Source organism: Phasianus colchicus, chromosome 10 (assembly GCF_987193195.1).
Source record: "Phasianus colchicus chromosome 10, bPhaCol1.hap1.1, whole genome shotgun sequence".
Classification (NCBI taxonomy): Eukaryota; Metazoa; Chordata; class Aves; order Galliformes; family Phasianidae; genus Phasianus; species Phasianus colchicus.
The window spans coordinates 5488977-5505220 of NC_143445.1; the positions used below are offsets into that span (position 1 = coordinate 5488977).

The following is a 16244-nucleotide window of genomic DNA, read 5'->3' on the forward strand; positions in this document are numbered from 1 at the left end:
GCAAAGATAAACAGATGAAAAAACATTACCAGAAATATAATTTATTCTCGTGTCTTTCGGCCAGTATTGTACATCACTGAGGTTTGAGGTTCTGTCTCACTGGCACAGCAGGCACTGCCAGCAGTGGTGCCACCACCAGTGCAGTGTAGGACAGGGACCATGCTGCTGGGGGAATGGTCACTGTCCCAGTCCTTCTGTTCTTAGTGGTTTACCCTAAGGCTGAAGTTTCACTGACAGATCCAGTGAAATAGATCTGCCGTTCTTCCCTGTTTTACCTTTTCACATGTGGATTGCAGCCCTTGCCCTCCAAAACACGCAGATGTGAAACGTTCACCATGGAAGCTCACCTGCACAAGCGCCAGTTTCGTGTTGACCGCCAGGCATGTCTCTGTGGTCACATATGGAAGGCGACCACAGCGGTGTGAATAAATAAAAGCAAGCACCCAGGCAGCCCAAAACGCCACTTCTGGGCCACCAGATGGATGCAAGTTCTCAATCCCTTCCCCTGGTTGCTCGCCTTCACTCCCAAGAGGGCCCTGCCTCCTCCTCAGCCATCAGTACGGGCTGGACACCCCGCACCGCCTCTTCACCATTTTCAGCAGCTTTGGCTTCAGCACGAGGAAGACCACAGTGAAGGCCACCAGCAACGTCAGGCACGTGGGCAGGGCGAGCACCAGGTAGAGCAGAGCCATGTTGGCCGTCCTCCAGCGGCAGTCCCGCAGGACGGGCTCGGGCAGCACCCAAGCGCTCAGCTGCTGCGAGTCGTAGTTGCAGGTCACCTCGCGCCTGTCAGGGACACGCAGGTGCTCCATGCGCTGCAGGGCCTCCCACCAGCCCAGCGTGCAGCAGTTGTAGGGGTTACGGCTGAGGTAGAGCTCCCGCAGGCTCCTCCCCAGCGGCCTCCATGCCACGTCCGCGGGCAGAGCCGTCAAGCTGTTGTCCCGCAGGTCGAGGCTGTGTAGCTTCAGTGCGCCCAGCGAGGCGGGGAGGGCGGTCAGGGTGTTCCCCGACAGGTCCAGTCCCACCAGGCTCTGGAGGGCCGAGAAGTCCACCGAGGTGGAGGAGAGGTTGGTGTTGCGGAGGGACAGCACCCGCAGCGTCGCAGCCAAGTCCCGCAGCCACCCCAGGTCCCCTGACAGAGCCTCCCGGTTGTCAGAGAGGTCCAGGTGAGTCAGGGCCGTCCCTCGAAAGGGGTGGCCGCCCAGGTCCCGCAGACCACAGCCAGCCAAGGAGAGGCGGGTCAGGGTGGCCAGGCCCCTGATGTCCACGCAGGGAGCGCTCCGGCCCAAAACGGCCGCCTGGGGACACAGGTCGAGGCGGTTGTAGCTGAGGTCAACTGTAGTGATCTGCTTTGTGTGAGTGAAGATGCTGGCAGGAAGCGCCCGCAGCATGTTGGTGCTGAGGTTGAAGAGCTGCAGGTTGGGCAGGGCGGGCCCGGCGCCCGCGTCCTCCCACAGCTCCGTCAGCAGGTTCTGGCTGAGGTCCAGATCCGTCAGCATGGCCAAGGGGACGCGCTGGAAGGTCTCCAGACAGTTCTGGTTGAGCTTCAGGTGGGTCAGAGCAGGCATCTTGGCCAGGAAGCCCTCCGGCAGGTACCAGAATTGGTTCTGGCTCATGTCCAGGAGGCGCAGGGAGGAGAGGTTGCTGTAGTAGACTTCGTCCCACAGCTTGACCGTTGTGATGTTGGTGGAGTTGCCATCGATGAGCAGGAACTGCACGGTGACATTCTCCAGGGACGTGCCGTTGGGGAGAAGCTGGTAAAAGCTCATCTCATTGTCTTTTAGCAGCAAAGAGTGCAGCTTGCTCTGCCGGGGCAGCACGGGGAAAAAAAGGAGCTGGTTGTGGGACAGGTCCAGCACCTCCAGCTCAAAGAGGTCATCGTTTTCCAGGGCTAGAAACCACTCGATGATATTGTAGCTGACATTGAGCACCCGGAGCTGGGTCAGGTTGAAGTCCACAATGCACGTCATGTAGTTGTAAGCAATGTTGAGCCTCTGCAGCCTCTGCAGCCCTTCAAAAGCTTGGTCAATCTCAAAGATGTAGTTCCTCTCCAGGTTCAGCTCCAAGAGCTGCGTCAGGTTGGTGAAGACGGAAGAGTCCAGTCTCATGATGACATTCCTAGCCACGGACAAGGACTCCAAGGAAGACAGGTTGCTGAGCAAAATAGATACCATGTACTCAGTGAGCTGATTACCAGCTAGATCGAGCGTCCTCAAGGCTGGCAAAGCGGAAAGAGCAGCTGCTGTTAGTGAGTAGTTGGTAAAGAGGAGGTTGTCTGCCAAGGATAGCACGTGGAGGCCCTGGCAGCCCAGGAAGGCACCAGGCTCGATGAGCTCCATCCGGTTTTTGGTCAGGCTGAGATGCTTCAGCTGGTGGTATGAGAGCAGAGAGGCACGGCCCAGGACCCGGATAGTGTTGTCATCCAGCAACAGCTCTTCAATGTCACCTTGCAGATTTCTAGGGACGGAGCTCAACCATTTCCTCCTGTAGTCTGCAGTGCTCTGCACCTACAGCAAGAAGGGGACATGCAACACCTCACTGTGAGGCATGGGATGGGGAGATGATAAGTCTGGGGATAAAAGTGAGACAGAGGTGATTCCTCACATAAAGCCTCATTGTCCCACTCCAAACCTTAGCTCCAGTGCTAGGCCAGCAGCTGGGAGGGGGAAGTCTGGAGAAGCTGAGGTGCCTGGGGCTTGTAGGGGAGAATCAAGAGGTGGGAAGGGCAAGGATTTGCAAGAGAGAGGACTTACGTGCTCACAACCACCAGGAGACACGGCCCACGCTGCGCCCGCCCCATCTCCCCATCCTACTGCCAGAAGGACCAGGAGCAGGGAGAGAACAGGCAGCAGGGCCTCCATCTCAGCAGCAGCTCTCCTGTGGGGACAGAGAAGTCAGGAGCTGCAGCACAGTCAGCTCAACAGCATCCCCAGGGCTCGCAGGACAGCAACGGTCTTCCTGCCTGCAGCACTTGGCCACCACAAGCTGCCCAGCTAACACCCACAGCACAGGGACCCCCATGGGACAGGAGAAAGCGAGGGACAGGGCAGCACACACGGAACACCGCTCTACAGGGCAGATATCACCCAACCACAGCCAGCCTTCCCAGAGCTTGCAGCCTCCTCCCCAGTGCCAACACTCCAATCCCAATACTATCTGGGGAAGCGCTGCTTTTCAGCACAAGGGCCCATTTTGCTTATTTTGTGGGTCAGGAGCTGCCAGCATTTGCATCTGGGGAGAAAGCTGAAGCTCAGGCAAATGAGCAATGAGGGCTTGCCGAGGGCTCGGCCTTCTCATAGCTGCTGGTGCTTGAAGAAGCGATCGGAGGTTATTTTTGGCAGCCTGGGGAGCAAGAGCCTCAAGGCTGGAGGTAAGCCTGGGACACCTCCTGGGTTATCTCTGTCCTTGGGACAGCTGAAAGAAGGAAGCCGATACCAAATCCAGGGGGGACCGGAGAAAGACCCCTTTGTCCAGGTGAAAGCTAACACCCCTCTGAGCCTTCAACCTCCCTGCCAGGTCCGTGTGGTGTCCCCACCATAGCTCCGCTCTCCAAAAACCCAAGGGTTTCAGCTCCAGCTTGGCAGCAGCACCCAAACTGCTTTTCTTTTCCCCCACCACTGCCTTGTTGCTGCCCAGCTTTGGCCTCCCCTCTCCATCCTCCCACATTTTTGGGGGGCAGCTACTCACCACCCGTAGCAGCGCGCGGGTCCTGCAGCAGCTCATCCTGCGGCCCGCAGCCCCTCCACTGCACTGGGGGGTTCTGTGGGGCCGGGGTCGGATGCAAACCAACAAGGTGTTCTCCCACCCGCTTTCTGCTGAGCGCTAAGACGGGCTTTGCGGAAGGAGCGAACGGAAACTGCAGTCACATGGAGGCAGAGAGCGCGGCGAGGCGTTCACACCCCAGGTTGTGCACCCGCAGGCAGCCCCAGCTGCAAGGAGGAACCACGGGGTGGGGGTTGTGGGCAGGGCCCCAGGGCTCAGCGGGACCAGCCTGGGGCTGCTCGTGGTGGTTGGGTTCAACCTCACCGCATTTCCTGCAGGGGAAGAAGAAAGGGACCAATATCGTTCTCAGCATTCCCAAACCCAGGCTCCCCAGATGCTGGGAGCCTGCCTCAGGACAGCAGCACCCAGCACTCTTGCAGTGCCCGGGTGAGATTGGGATGCTCAGGGTCCTCTGTGGCTGCTCAGGATTTGGGCAAACGGTGCAGGTCTGCGCCAGCCCAATGCAGGAAGCTCCCAACCAATGTGGAAGTCAATGTGAAGGTGTGCTGGACAGCTCCTGCCCTCCTTTCCCACTGTGAACCTCCTCAATCCCCCTCCCAGAGACGTTGCTGTCTGGGTGACCCCAACCCATTGGACGTCTGATCACAGCAGCCCCCACGCTCTTGCAGCCAGCATACATGACCTGGGAGATTTTTCTTTTTTGCTTTTACCCTGAATTTCATTTCTTCTCTGCTCAGTGCTCCCACATTACTCACAAAAAAAGGCCCCATGGTTTCATTTCCTGCATTTTCAAGGAAGTTTGAAGTCTAAAAATCAAGAAGGAAAAGAGAGAAGCACTCAGCGTTCAAGCGAACCAGAGCAGATGTCAGAAACTCCGCAGTGGGGCAAAATTCCCAGGGTGTTATTGGAGGTCACCAGCACCAGCAGACAGCTGCAGACCCCTCCTGGTCCCCAGCCCACCACAAGGACACTCACCCAGTGGGAGAAGGGCAGGAGCTGGCAGGGGGTGGCCTCAGGGCTGGGAGGTCCCGCAGCATCCTCACCACACATCATCCTTGGAAAGAGGGGATCTGGAGAAGCCTATAATGCTGAGTATTTCTTCGCAGGGCAGACTGCTCAGAGTGGAGTACGAAGCTTGCTGGCTCATTTGCCTTCACAGGTTCTCACAACAACATCTGCAGTCGCCTCGGGGAGGTGGAAGGAAATAGCCCAGCAGAGCAAAGGGAACCAGGTGAGCCACCAGCATGAGCAGCTGCAAGCATAAAACCTTCAGGTTGGAAAACAGAGGCTGTTTGGCTGAGGACATGGCCTCCAATGCAGAGTGACTGTGAGAGAGGATCCCTCATTTAACCCAGGGCCCAGAGGGAAGGCAGAAATAGGTCTCAGTAGAAAGCAAGAGGCCATTTCTGGAAGCGTGGGGTGGGCAGGAAGAGAAGAGGGGTGCTGGTCAGTGGCCTGGCCACATCCACTTCCCAGCTCCCACACCCATCCTTGGGCCGGCTCCAGCACTGCGGTCTGCGCTCTTCCGTCTCCCACCTCCACCAACGTAAGCAAGGAGGAAGTGGGCCAGGGATCAGGGAGCCACAGAAGCCACCTCATTTCCCCCACGCTCCCCCAGCGGCCAGCATGAGGGCTCAGCACCGCAGACCTGAGTGCCGATGTGGATGTTCTGCAGAACTGCTCACAACGCACCCGTGGGAGCAGCGAGAAGGGAGAACTGCTGGCCCTTCCTCCCAGATCTCTGCAGGAGCTGCAGGCCTTGCAAGTGAGCTGCTCACACCCACGGTTCGCTGTTTGCTTGTACGTTGCCCACACTTCCTCATAGGGCTGCGTGATGTGGACACACTGATCTCAGCTTTGTATCTGATCTCTGTGGCACTACCCCAGCACATTTACCCACAGTTTTGGCGTAAACCTGTCACAACCAGAAGCTCTGAATTCACCCAAAGGAAGAGGTACTGATGAGGCACTCCATGACATCACCCAGCAGTGCACGCTGGCACGACCCCAGCTCCCCTCCGCAGCCCTTTCCAGCTGCTGTTCTGCTGAAGAGAAGTGAGAAATTGTGTCATTAAAGCAAAGGGAAGTGAAACCATCTCAGCTCTTGACAGAGCATGCCCCCACTCTGCTCTCCTGCTGGGCATATTCCTTGTCTAACGTAAGAAAACAGAGCAAACTGCCAGGTCAGGGGCTCCTATTTAACAAAGCCCAATCTGAAATGACACCATCATACCTCAGAGCTCATCCCTGCAGCTACAAATGGAAAAGGCTCAGCGTGGGCTTTTGGGTCTCAGTTTGAGGTTGTCCTCCTCCCAGACACAAAGACTCAGCACAGGCACACAAGAGGGGTAAAGCTCAGGGAGATGTGTCAACGAATGCAGCAGATCTTCCTTTCCTATGCTCCACTGAGAGTTGGCCCCTTTTCCCAGATAACGGTGATAGGACAAGAGGCAGTGGTTCCTAAGTAATGCCAGGGGAGGGTCAGGTTGGATATTTGGCACAGGCTGCCCAGGGGGTGGTGGTGTCACCATCTGTGGAGATGTAGCACTGAGGAATGTCATCAGCAGGCACGGTGGGATGGCTTAGGGTTGAACATGATCTTAAAGTTCTTTTCCAACCTTAATGATCCTGTGATCTTCACACTGAGAAAAGCAGCTGAAAGTCTTCATTTAACAGCTAAAGGTGAAATACAAATACCTCTGTTTGTTCTCCAGACTCACCAGGGCTCAGGTGACCATCTCACATGAGATCCAGAGAAAACCATTCAACCAACTGTGCACAAAACCCAACAGAAAAACCAACAAAAACCCAGACCAGTGCCACGGAGTGGGGCAGCCCCTTCTCCCCATTCCTTCTTGGCCTCATCTGGACACTTGCTGCCTGCTGCTGAAAGAGACACAGAGGCTGCAAAGCTTTACCCACTGCAGTATTCAGGATACCACACAAAAACCATTTTGGTCAATATCTTCTTCCTTATTGGCAGGTTTGTCCAGCACTCAGAAACACAAAGTTACATACTGATAGCCCTCAGGAAAGCGGACAGAGCCCACCTTCCCGATTACTACTTAAAAGCTGTTGGTCTCCTAAGCATAGAATGCTGAAGGAACACCCCATGCCCCCACCTGCAGGCTCTCAGCTCCCAACCACTGACATCTCCCTAGCAGTGGAGCTTCAGCCAGCACCGTGCTGTGAATGGGCAGCAGGGGGTTGTAGCTGGAGTGCAACCCAGCTCCGCTTGCTTCCTTATTTGATAGGTCTGGGGAGGGAGCACACCCAGCACTTGCTCACCTGCATGGGTTGCAAACAGGTCTGTGCTTCTGTTATCAATCAGCTTTGTCTTGCCTCCATCCTCAGCTCACCAGCTGCAAACCGGAGCTGATGGGCTGATCCAAACAGACACAGCAGGTACTGGGGCTGACAGTGCGTCTTACTGCTGGTCCCTACCTGAGTGTGAAGGCATGCAAGGGAATGACACTGTCACTGTGGCATACACACTGTTGTAAAACAGCTGTTTTCACATCTGCCTCCGGCTTTAATGCACACCTCTAAGGATGTGAACACTCCTGTGAAAATGAGAGCAGGTTCGTGACCTGAAATCGTTAAGTTCAAGAAAGGATTAAAAAAATAATAAATCACTTTGGCAAACACACAGTGAAGCACCTGGGGACACAGCACAGGTACTGAGCAACAAAATGCTGCAGGCACACCAAGGTCCCACAGCAGCCAGTCCTTACACACCCTGCGTGCTGCTGTCTGGATGAAGTGAGTGAGGTTGAGCTGCAGAAGCCGGGAGCTCGCAGGAAGATCAGGCACTTCATACAAAAGACAAGAGCAGACAGGGTTACACCTTTGTACTTTCCTCCATTCAAACACTGCCTGCAGGTAAACACAGAACCAAAGAGCCTTTAACAATAGAAGAACAGTCTGGATTAAAAGTCAAAATAAATCAAGCAAACATGAAACAAACCCAGCTAGCTTGCAACAGATCTGCAAGTGCAGGCATGGCAGGAAAGACACCTTGTTCTTGTGGCTTGCAAAACTGCAGAACAAGCAACACTTGTAATAATATACAGCAAGTTCTATTTTAAAATCCACTTTCAACCACTGCTGTTGGATGGAATACATTCAATCATCTTTTGATGGCTTCACTTTGGTGACAGATGCCTGAAGGGATGGAAAGCAGTGTGTGACAAAGCAGATCGGATCAGTATGGGACTGACAGTACCTGAGCCCCCAAACCTCCTCTGCTTCTGCAGGTGACCTTGGGCTCCCAGCTCACCCCATAACCTTAACCTAACCGCAGGACCAAGAGTTCCAATGAAGAAGTATATTTCAAAAGTGATAAAAAACAAAAGGAGAAGGGGATATTGAATACCAGCAGAGGTTCTGCATAAAGCATTAATGTTGCACAAACCTTCAGCTGTTCCAGTCGGTGCTCCTACAGCACTGTTCACTTTGCCCTCTGCTGGGAGGTGTGAGAATTCGTGCTGAGGTCCCACCATCCCCAGAACAGAGTGAAAAATGCTGCGTGGAGGAGATTCAGCAAATTCAGCATCATCTGAAGGAAAAGCCTTCGGTATTTATTTACCACTTCATTAATTCTCCCTTTCAACTAAACTAGACCTTAGTGCCAGGCAGTCTAGGATAATTTCAATAAAACAAACACATCATCCTCCTCACTGCTTCAAAACTCATTGTGTCACTGTGAAAAGGATCGTGGAACACATCTCAGCAGTGCAGTTTCCTGGCTGCAGATTTCACAGCACTGTCTGCTCTGTGCAAGAGCCAGTCCTGTGCCGACACAGAGCAGCACATGCAGCACTCATGGCCATGCTCCTGCCGGTGTCCAGGGCTATTTATAACATGCCAGCCTTGTGGAATTGTGGAACACGTACTTGGAGGCTGTCAGATCAGCAGGAAGTTCCTTTCTACGCAGAGGCTGAGGAGAAGCAGATTCCATAGGCTAACAAAGGGAGAGAAGAGGAAGGGAAATAAACCACAGTCCCTAACACCTGAGGAAAGGGAGCACTTCCAAGTCCTAAACTTTAAGCAAAGTGTAACAAACCAGAAGCTTACGTCCAGTTGAACAGCAATATTCCATCTCGCTGGACAAAAAACATAAAGCTCACACAGGTAATAAAGTCAAACTGAGAAGAAATTTAAAGACTTGGCCAAAACTGAGATATCAATATGGAAATGTGAGGGGCTCGGGAATTGCTGAAGGCTGGTTGCCTCTCATACAGCTGCTCTTACATCTCTTTTCTCTAGGTATGACCGAACTCTTCCCAGGACAAATGTTATTTTAATTCATTGCTGCTGTCATCATCTCCGTGAAAGTGGAAGAGCAAAAAATAGAGAGAGCCATCTGGAAAAGACATCCACGTTTCAAGGAAATTCAGAAATACAGCTTAGCAGTACAGGGAGAGAAAATCTAACGTGTTCCAGTTGGCTGTGGGACTCAGAGGCAGAAGAACACAGCTACATCCGCAGCAACAGAAGCTCAGCCTGTGCACGGACACACAGACACAGCCCATCACATCACAGCCATCTGCTCCCCTTTTGTCACCTGAAACATGGCCAAAAATTACAGCAGCAAATGGCATTTGCTTGCAGCAAGCTCATACAGGACTCCCAGAAATGCATGCACCACTGCATTTTAAGTAGAAAAAATGCTTCAAGAGAAATCTCCCCAACAGAGTGAGTTGTTTCCCCACTGATGAAGAAATGCCAGATATCCTAAAGGACTGTGAAGCCTATACAAGACTGATCTACGTAAGCTATGGGCAGCTGATGTTTCTCTTGGCCAAAGCAGTCAGATCACACACTGGGAAGGGAAAATACTCCACGCAGTTGTTCACTTGACTCCAAAGTAACTCACAGAATCCCTTCTTTCCAGCACATTTTTGGCTTACCAACATGAGACCTCTTCTCTTCTGAACACCCTCATGGAGACATCAGCCAAAAGCTCAGCACTTAAAAGCAAATTCTCAATGATTTTGGAAAGTGCTTCAGAGCTCCCGACCACAACACAGTCTCCCCTGGTTATTGATTATGGCTGTTCCAACTTGCACAGCATCTCGGCCCTCTTTTGTTGTTTGTTTTCTACGTGATCTGCCATGTGTGGTTGGGTTGGAGATCCCGCCCCAGCCTGCAGCCTGTTGCCACAGCTTCAGGTACTTTTCAGCTGTTTGGACCACAGCCATACACATGCATTTGGAAACGGATCACTCTGAAAGCTCCATGAGCTACAATGCCATTTCTTACCCCCACAAGCTACCAAGAGCACATCTGAGCTCTCCTTGATGTCTCCCATCTAACAAAACCACAGTCCTTGTGTGAGCTACACCCTACACAGGCTGCGTGAAGCCCAGGCATTAAATTTGCAATCGATCTGCTTTGGCAAATCAAGAACTTGGTATCACAAGAGTGAAGTTCATGCCTACAGAGCACGGTCTGTGGGCTTCTTGCAAGATGGAATTCCTCTTTGCTGAACCTGGAAAAGGCAGAAAGCTTGCCATTGGAACTGAGAGCAGAAAAGGGGTATTTGCATGGCTCAACTGCTCTTCCATTGTCCCCTAGCAAGTACACAGGCTCTGTGTACATTTAAATCATGTCACATAGAGCTTATCGCTGCATGCTTCTGCACACAGGTGGGAAAGAAAAGCAAAACCACCAAAAACAGCACATAGAAGCCACTCTGCTCAAAGCAGCAGCAGAAATGCACTGGGTGCCCATTCCAAGAACTTACCCAGAACAAAGCAGCACAGCCTGAAGCCAGCCCAGCCCAGCAGAACCTAACACAGCATCTGTGCAAGCACCAAATGAAGCCCAGGAGGCACCACCCACTCTAGGGTCAGCAATTCTTATAGTTAAGGCTGGAAAAGCTGCAAAGGAAGAAGAAAAAAATATAAGCAGGAATACCTCAGCATTGGGTCTGACTACACACATTAAATCTTATGCCTGCTAGATCCTCATCACACCAAAACAGTCCTAGAATGGGGACAAGCTCAGGAGAGCCACAGAGAGGAGCACACTGGGTGCAGTGTGCAGGGGAGAGGAGAGCTGCCTCCCACATTCCTTGTTCTCCTGCAAGATAAGGTTGTGCAGGCTGCCAGACCCCACTGCCTTGTCTCCTCCTGTGCCCAGTGCTCAGGTCATTCCCAAATCACTGTTCCAGCTGTGTGAATCTGTTCAGTACTCTAAACTTCTCCTGTAAATCCCCTTTTTCCCCTCCCCAAATGTGATCTTGATATCTGCTTCCTTCTCAGTACTCCAAGCCTGAAGTATGGAAGATGAAGAAAGATGGTTTCAAAACGATTTACCAAGTGGGAAGAGCTGCAAGCAAACAGCTGTCTGGTTAGTCAAAATATATTGGTGGAGAAGAGTTAAATTGGAGCTGGTAGCACAAATACCCTAAATTGTTCATACCTAGGTCTGCTATCTCCTGTCTCAGTGTAATTTTTAAGGATGGTGAACAGGAAGTCAAAAAGCACCTCCCAAGGCACCTCCTGCAACAGCAGGGCAGCACTGAGCACAAAACCTCTTCTGGTGCCCAGCAGTTCATACTGGAAGACCTCCAGCTGTGAAAAGGCTGTAATTTGACGAGCACAGCTATCGAGCTCCCTGTAACCACCCTCAAGGTTCTCCCTTCCTGAACAGTCACGCAGCAAATCACACAGCCCCAGCACCACCATCCTCCTCAAGATAAGAAGTTTTGTTCTGCCACACCAAACCGCTGCGGAGGTCGTTGCAACAGTACACACAGATGAGTCCTTCTGAATTATAGCAGAGTTTATTTTAATATTTTGTACAGCCAGCATTGGTCTCCAGGAATAAGTTATAGTTTTACGTAAGTGAGTCCCCCCCAAACCCACCCTTAAGGAATGTTCAGCTTTCACCACATCTAATTTAGAGGGAAATAATTTATAGGGTAAGACGCAGTCTGAAGAATGGAAATCAATCTTCATTTCATGAAACTCCTCCGAAGTTCTCAGGGTTTACTTACATCTAATTGGATTCACGACCAAGCACAGCAGCCACGTCTGATTGAGAACAGCTCACACCTCAGCAAAGATCTTATTCTGTGAAACAGGACAGGATTTTGTTTCCCATCTCCCTCCTCACACCACGCAGTTCTGCCAGGCACACGTGAGCCCTGCAGTTTAATCCAACCAACGCTCATAACTGGTTTTCCAGAAAGGTACTCACTTGGTGTCGGTCTCACTTCATCAGCCAGTTGCTCTCAGTACCATTTAAAACATCATTTCTCACCGTATCGTTTGTTTCTTTAACACAGCCAAGAGAAATTCAGCTTGATACCAAACCGCCTTTAAGCACTAAGCAACACATAAAACAAATAAATACTATAAATCCTTTTAAATGGTAATAATGCACATTCTCCGTTCCAGTGCAGAACCTGGTTATTTACTGTGTAAAAAGCACTGCAAGGACAGCTCTTCAGCAGCACACGAGGCATCTCAGTTATCTGCTTTCCTCCAATTGCTTGAATAAAGAGGGGAAAACAAGCAATGGCCCAAGAGACATTCCTCTTGCTCAGAGAACTGTCAGCAACTGTGAGATGAAGCAGCTCACATTCTCCAGCACAAAACTAAGACGAGGCTGCACAAAGACTTCATTCTCCCCCTCCTAAAATCACACCATCGATAACTGCAACAGCCTGCTTTGCTCTGGGAAACACCAGAAAGAAACGGGTGCTGAGAGCCAGGCAGGCACACAGCTCTCAGATTTTAGTGCCCCACCAAAGGATCCCTCCTGCAGTGCCCACAGACAGGATCGACTGGAAAGCATAAGGATGCTTCTAAAACCTTGTATTTTTGACGTGGAAACGAAGATGAGCTCAGCACCGTGCTGCAGCTTCCTTTCTTAAAGGTGGACCACAAATTTCGGAAGAACAAAACTTCCAGGACAATTTTGGTTGTGTTTCCTACGGAGAACAGAGCTATTGCTGAAGCTATAGAAGCTTTCAGCTACACAGAAAATGAATCCACGCAGCACCGTACTCCACAAGGGCATTCCCAAATGCTCTACAACACAACAGAAGAAGCACACTTACATGAACGTTATTCAAAGTTTTCCTGAAGCTCCTTCAAGAAATTATATCCCAGTTAGAATAAAGCAAACCCTTCCTTTTGATTTAACTGTTCTTTTCCACGTGTTCCATATATACAATTCTTAAAATACACTTAAAAATAGCTGCACACATTTGATATCGTTATACCAGAGGAGGGCAGCCTGGACAGACAGCTCTTCTCGGTATGTTAAAAACTGTAAATAAAACCCAACCAGACTCGCTCTCCCCGGTACCCACGTCAGCCCCGAGGAGGGAAGGGAAGGGGAGGAACAAGCAGTTTTAAAATGGGAGTCTTTCACAAAACACACTACTTACAAACCTCGGGTTAATTTCCGCAAGCAGTTTTATATCAAATCCTTCCTTAAATATCTGAGGTCACACACTGCCATCCTAGCAATGAAATCTGTTGCAACATGCATGTGTCAGCTTCCCACTCAATCAACTGCGACCCTGAGGATTTTTCTGGCCTGGTAGAAAGAGGAAATGTAACAATTCCTGAAGTATGGCTGGTCCTCCGTTTCAAAATTCCGTATGGTTTCCTCGATGGTTCTTGGACACACACTTATTTTTTTCTCTAATACATGTTTCCCTCTAACCAACATGCAGATTTCTCCTCCCAGTCATCCACATCGTGACGTCCCAACGAAACCATCCGTCATCCATCCAAAGGTTTTCCCAGGTAGACCAAAGTCACTTCTGTGTTACCGTACACGGCAGACACTGCTGGATACAGGCAAACTTTGGGCAGTCCTCTGAACGCAACTCCCAAGAACTCGTAGCCCCTCTCAAACGCTAACGTTTTGTCTTCCATGTCCAGGATAACTCGAATCCTTTCGCCTATCTGGAAACAGAGATGGGAAGAGAAGGGAGAAGAAACAAACGGGGAAAGAGTCAATATATTCAGATGGAAACACCGGAAAAAACAAAAAACCACCAAAGCAAAATCCATGGATAATACAGCAGAACAGATTAAAGCAAGGCTTTCCTTGGTGCTTTCACAACAGAGATGTCTCCATTCCTCTTGTATGGACCCAGTATATCTGCTGCCTGCTCCAGCGGGCAGCCCAGGCCTAAGCACCCTCACAACACTGAACACAGCCCTTCACAAGCAGATCTTGCAGCAGCACAAGCAAGAGCACTGCTCCAAAACACCGCAGGAGCCTGAAAATGTTGTAATAGCCCCAAGTTACCGGGGCTCTGTTGCAGGCAATGACCAGTAGAGTCTACGAAGAGCAACGTTAGACAAGTTGTTTTAGAAAGGTAAATGCCAGGTGCAGAATATTCCCAGAACGTACTTCTGATGGCAGGAGTGCTATCACTGACAGGGGTGCTCCCTTACCAAGGCAGAAAAATAATTCAGTGCAAAGCTTTGGCAAAATGGGTACGCAAAACCTACAATACAGATATACACATGTGAGTAAAACCAATGCTGAATGCAGGGTGTACAGGATGCTCGCTGTGTTTATCCTATGCTTGTTGCTTTCAAATATAAACAGAAGCGAGAAGCACCAGCAGCAAATGCAGCATGAGATAGCACAAACTTCTGGTTCTCCACCAGACAACCGCAGCGCCGGGGATTCCTTCCAGCCAACATATTTTTCTTCTAACCAATGCTAACAAGTGTGTATTTCCCTTCAGTACATATTCCATGAGCAGATGACCGTATGTGTATGACTCTGTGATTCTATGTCTTATCAAATATAAAATGCTTCAAAGGATTGCTGATTCAAGCCCTCACCAATTCTTAAGAAGGAAGCATTGACCTCATTGCTCAGCCTGCAGTCCCCATGGGAGCTCTCCTGGCTTTAAAACCCCTCCTCGTCCTGCTGTGCAGAAAGGCCCAGACGGGCAGCAGGAACGGATTGCCAATGGGCAGGGCTGGAAAGGGCCAATTCATACATTAGGAAACGTGAAATCTGCATCTCTTTGATCCGCATTTACTTATTAATTGCAAAAATGGCAGGTATCATTTCCAGATTGAACTAAGCGCTTGGCAGTGAGCTTTTATGCGAAATTTAGAAATATCAGCCTTGAGTTAATGCCAAGATCTTCATGTACAGCTGAAGCACAAGGCGTTATTCATCCCAAACCACGACGCTGTGAGATGAGGATTATACTGCAACACAGCTGAAGACGCAACGTGAGGAAAACCATCAGTCAAAAGGCGGCCGTGCGAGCGGCCTGGAGAACAAAGATAAAACACCCACAGAGAGACGGAACAGCACAGCGGCACCTGTGCTTCCGTAACCCAAAATCACCCACACGTCAAAAGGCTGTCACCTATGGGAGGGAGCCGGCAAGCAGCGCCTGGCACGGCCTCTGCTCACACCGCCAATAGGGGCACAACACCCACCGACAGCAGCCCCGAGAGCGGTGTCAGCTTTTGTTTCCGAGGGGGAGGCGGCGTTCCAACGAACACCCACTCGGTGTTTGGGAAACAAAGGAAACGGGCGCAGAGGAGCGTGGCCGCCCCGTCTCTGGGGGTCTCAGGGCCGGGCTGGACGGGGGCCCCGCGCAGGCTGAGCTGGGGGGCGGCCAGCCCACGGCACGGAGGCGGCGGGCGGGCTTAAGGTCCCTTCCGACCCAGCCGTCCGGGGGCCGCGCGGACGGCCGCGAAGCCGTGAAGGTGACGCTTCTCCCTCCCGCACGGAGACGCCGGCGGAGGCCCGCCGCCCGCTCACCTGGTACTTGGGCGCGTTGTTGCACTGCGGGAAGCTGCCGTTGACCTCCCCGTTGTGCAGCAAGTTATTGTCCACCAGGTTCCAGCCCCAGCTCTGGTCGTCGCTGCCCAGCAGGGCCACGTAGCCCTGGCACTGCATGGCCGCCCGCTTCGTGGCGATGCCGATGACGGCCACGGTGCCCAGCGGCCCTTCCCACCACACCTCCCAGGCGTGGCGGCCCTCGCTGAAGCCGATCTTGGTCCTGGCGCCGTCGGTGCTCTGGGCGATGGGGTTGCGGTGCAGCGTGAAGCCGTTCTTCTTGATGTAGACGTTCCGGGAGCAGTCGTTGGTGCTGAAGGCGTGGTGGAAGGCACGGACCTAGGGCGGGGAGCCAAGAGGGGTCAGTCCGCGGGAGGCGTCACCGCCGCGCGGGGCCGCGCCGGGCTCACCTTGCCCTTGTAGGTGGGCACGTTGCACAGGATGTCGGTGCGCAGCGCCTCCTCGGCCAGGCAGCGCGCGGCCAGGCTGCGCCACACCTCGCTGTTCTCGTCGCCGTGCAGGACGTGGTGCCACAGCTTGCACACCAGCGCGCAGCTCCGCAGCTCGCGCAGCTCCAGGTAGGAGAACACCAGCTCCAGCACCCGCCCCGGCAGCCGCCACCCCGCTCCCCCCGCCGCCGCGCCGCCGCCGCCGCTGCCGCCGCCGCCGCCGGGCCCCGCCGCCATCGCCCCCCGCGCGGGGCTCGGAGGGGGGGAGGCGCCGCGGGAAGC

General features: G+C 52.4%; 2 protein-coding genes across 2 annotated transcripts; both read right to left on the reverse strand.

Moving 5' to 3' along the window:
- Positions 1-25: 25 nt before the first annotated feature.
- NRROS (negative regulator of reactive oxygen species) lies at positions 26-3823 on the reverse strand. The gene is made up of 3 exons (XM_031596518.2): positions 3688-3823; positions 2754-2877; positions 26-2507 (listed from the first exon to the last, which is right to left on the reverse strand). Exons 2-3 carry the CDS (start codon positions 2859-2861, stop codon positions 555-557), a joined length of 2061 nt encoding a protein of 686 aa, XP_031452378.2. The 5' UTR covers positions 2862-2877; positions 3688-3823; the 3' UTR covers positions 26-554.
- On the reverse strand, positions 3785-16199 carry FBXO45 (F-box protein 45). The gene is made up of 3 exons (XM_031596524.2): positions 15924-16199; positions 15496-15852; positions 3785-13655 (listed from the first exon to the last, which is right to left on the reverse strand). The coding sequence occupies exons 1-3, from the start codon at positions 16197-16199 to the stop codon at positions 13470-13472; spliced, it is 819 nt and encodes a 272-aa protein (XP_031452384.1). The 3' UTR covers positions 3785-13469.
- Positions 16200-16244: the final 45 nt, after the last annotated feature.

What these genes read in the sequence shown, in the direction of transcription:
- NRROS (XM_031596518.2), bottom strand. Translation starts at nt 2,861, where the DNA reads ATGGAGGCCCTGCTGCCTGTTCTCTCCCTGCTCCTGGTCCTTCTGGCA. An exon ending in CTCCTGGTGGTTGTGAGCAC is followed by an intron (nt 2,508 to 2,753) that starts GTAAGTCCTCTC and finishes TTCTTGCTGTAG; the next exon opens with GTGCAGAGCACTGCAGACTA.
- FBXO45 (XM_031596524.2), bottom strand. Translation starts at nt 16,199, where the DNA reads ATGGCGGCGGGGCCCGGCGGCGGCGGCGGCAGCGGCGGCGGCGGCGCG. An exon ending in TGCCCACCTACAAGGGCAAG is followed by an intron (nt 15,853 to 15,923) that starts GTGAGCCCGGCG and finishes TCCCCGCCCTAG; the next exon opens with GTCCGTGCCTTCCACCACGC. An exon ending in ACAACGCGCCCAAGTACCAG is followed by an intron (nt 13,656 to 15,495) that starts GTGAGCGGGCGG and finishes CTCTGTTTCCAG; the next exon opens with ATAGGCGAAAGGATTCGAGT.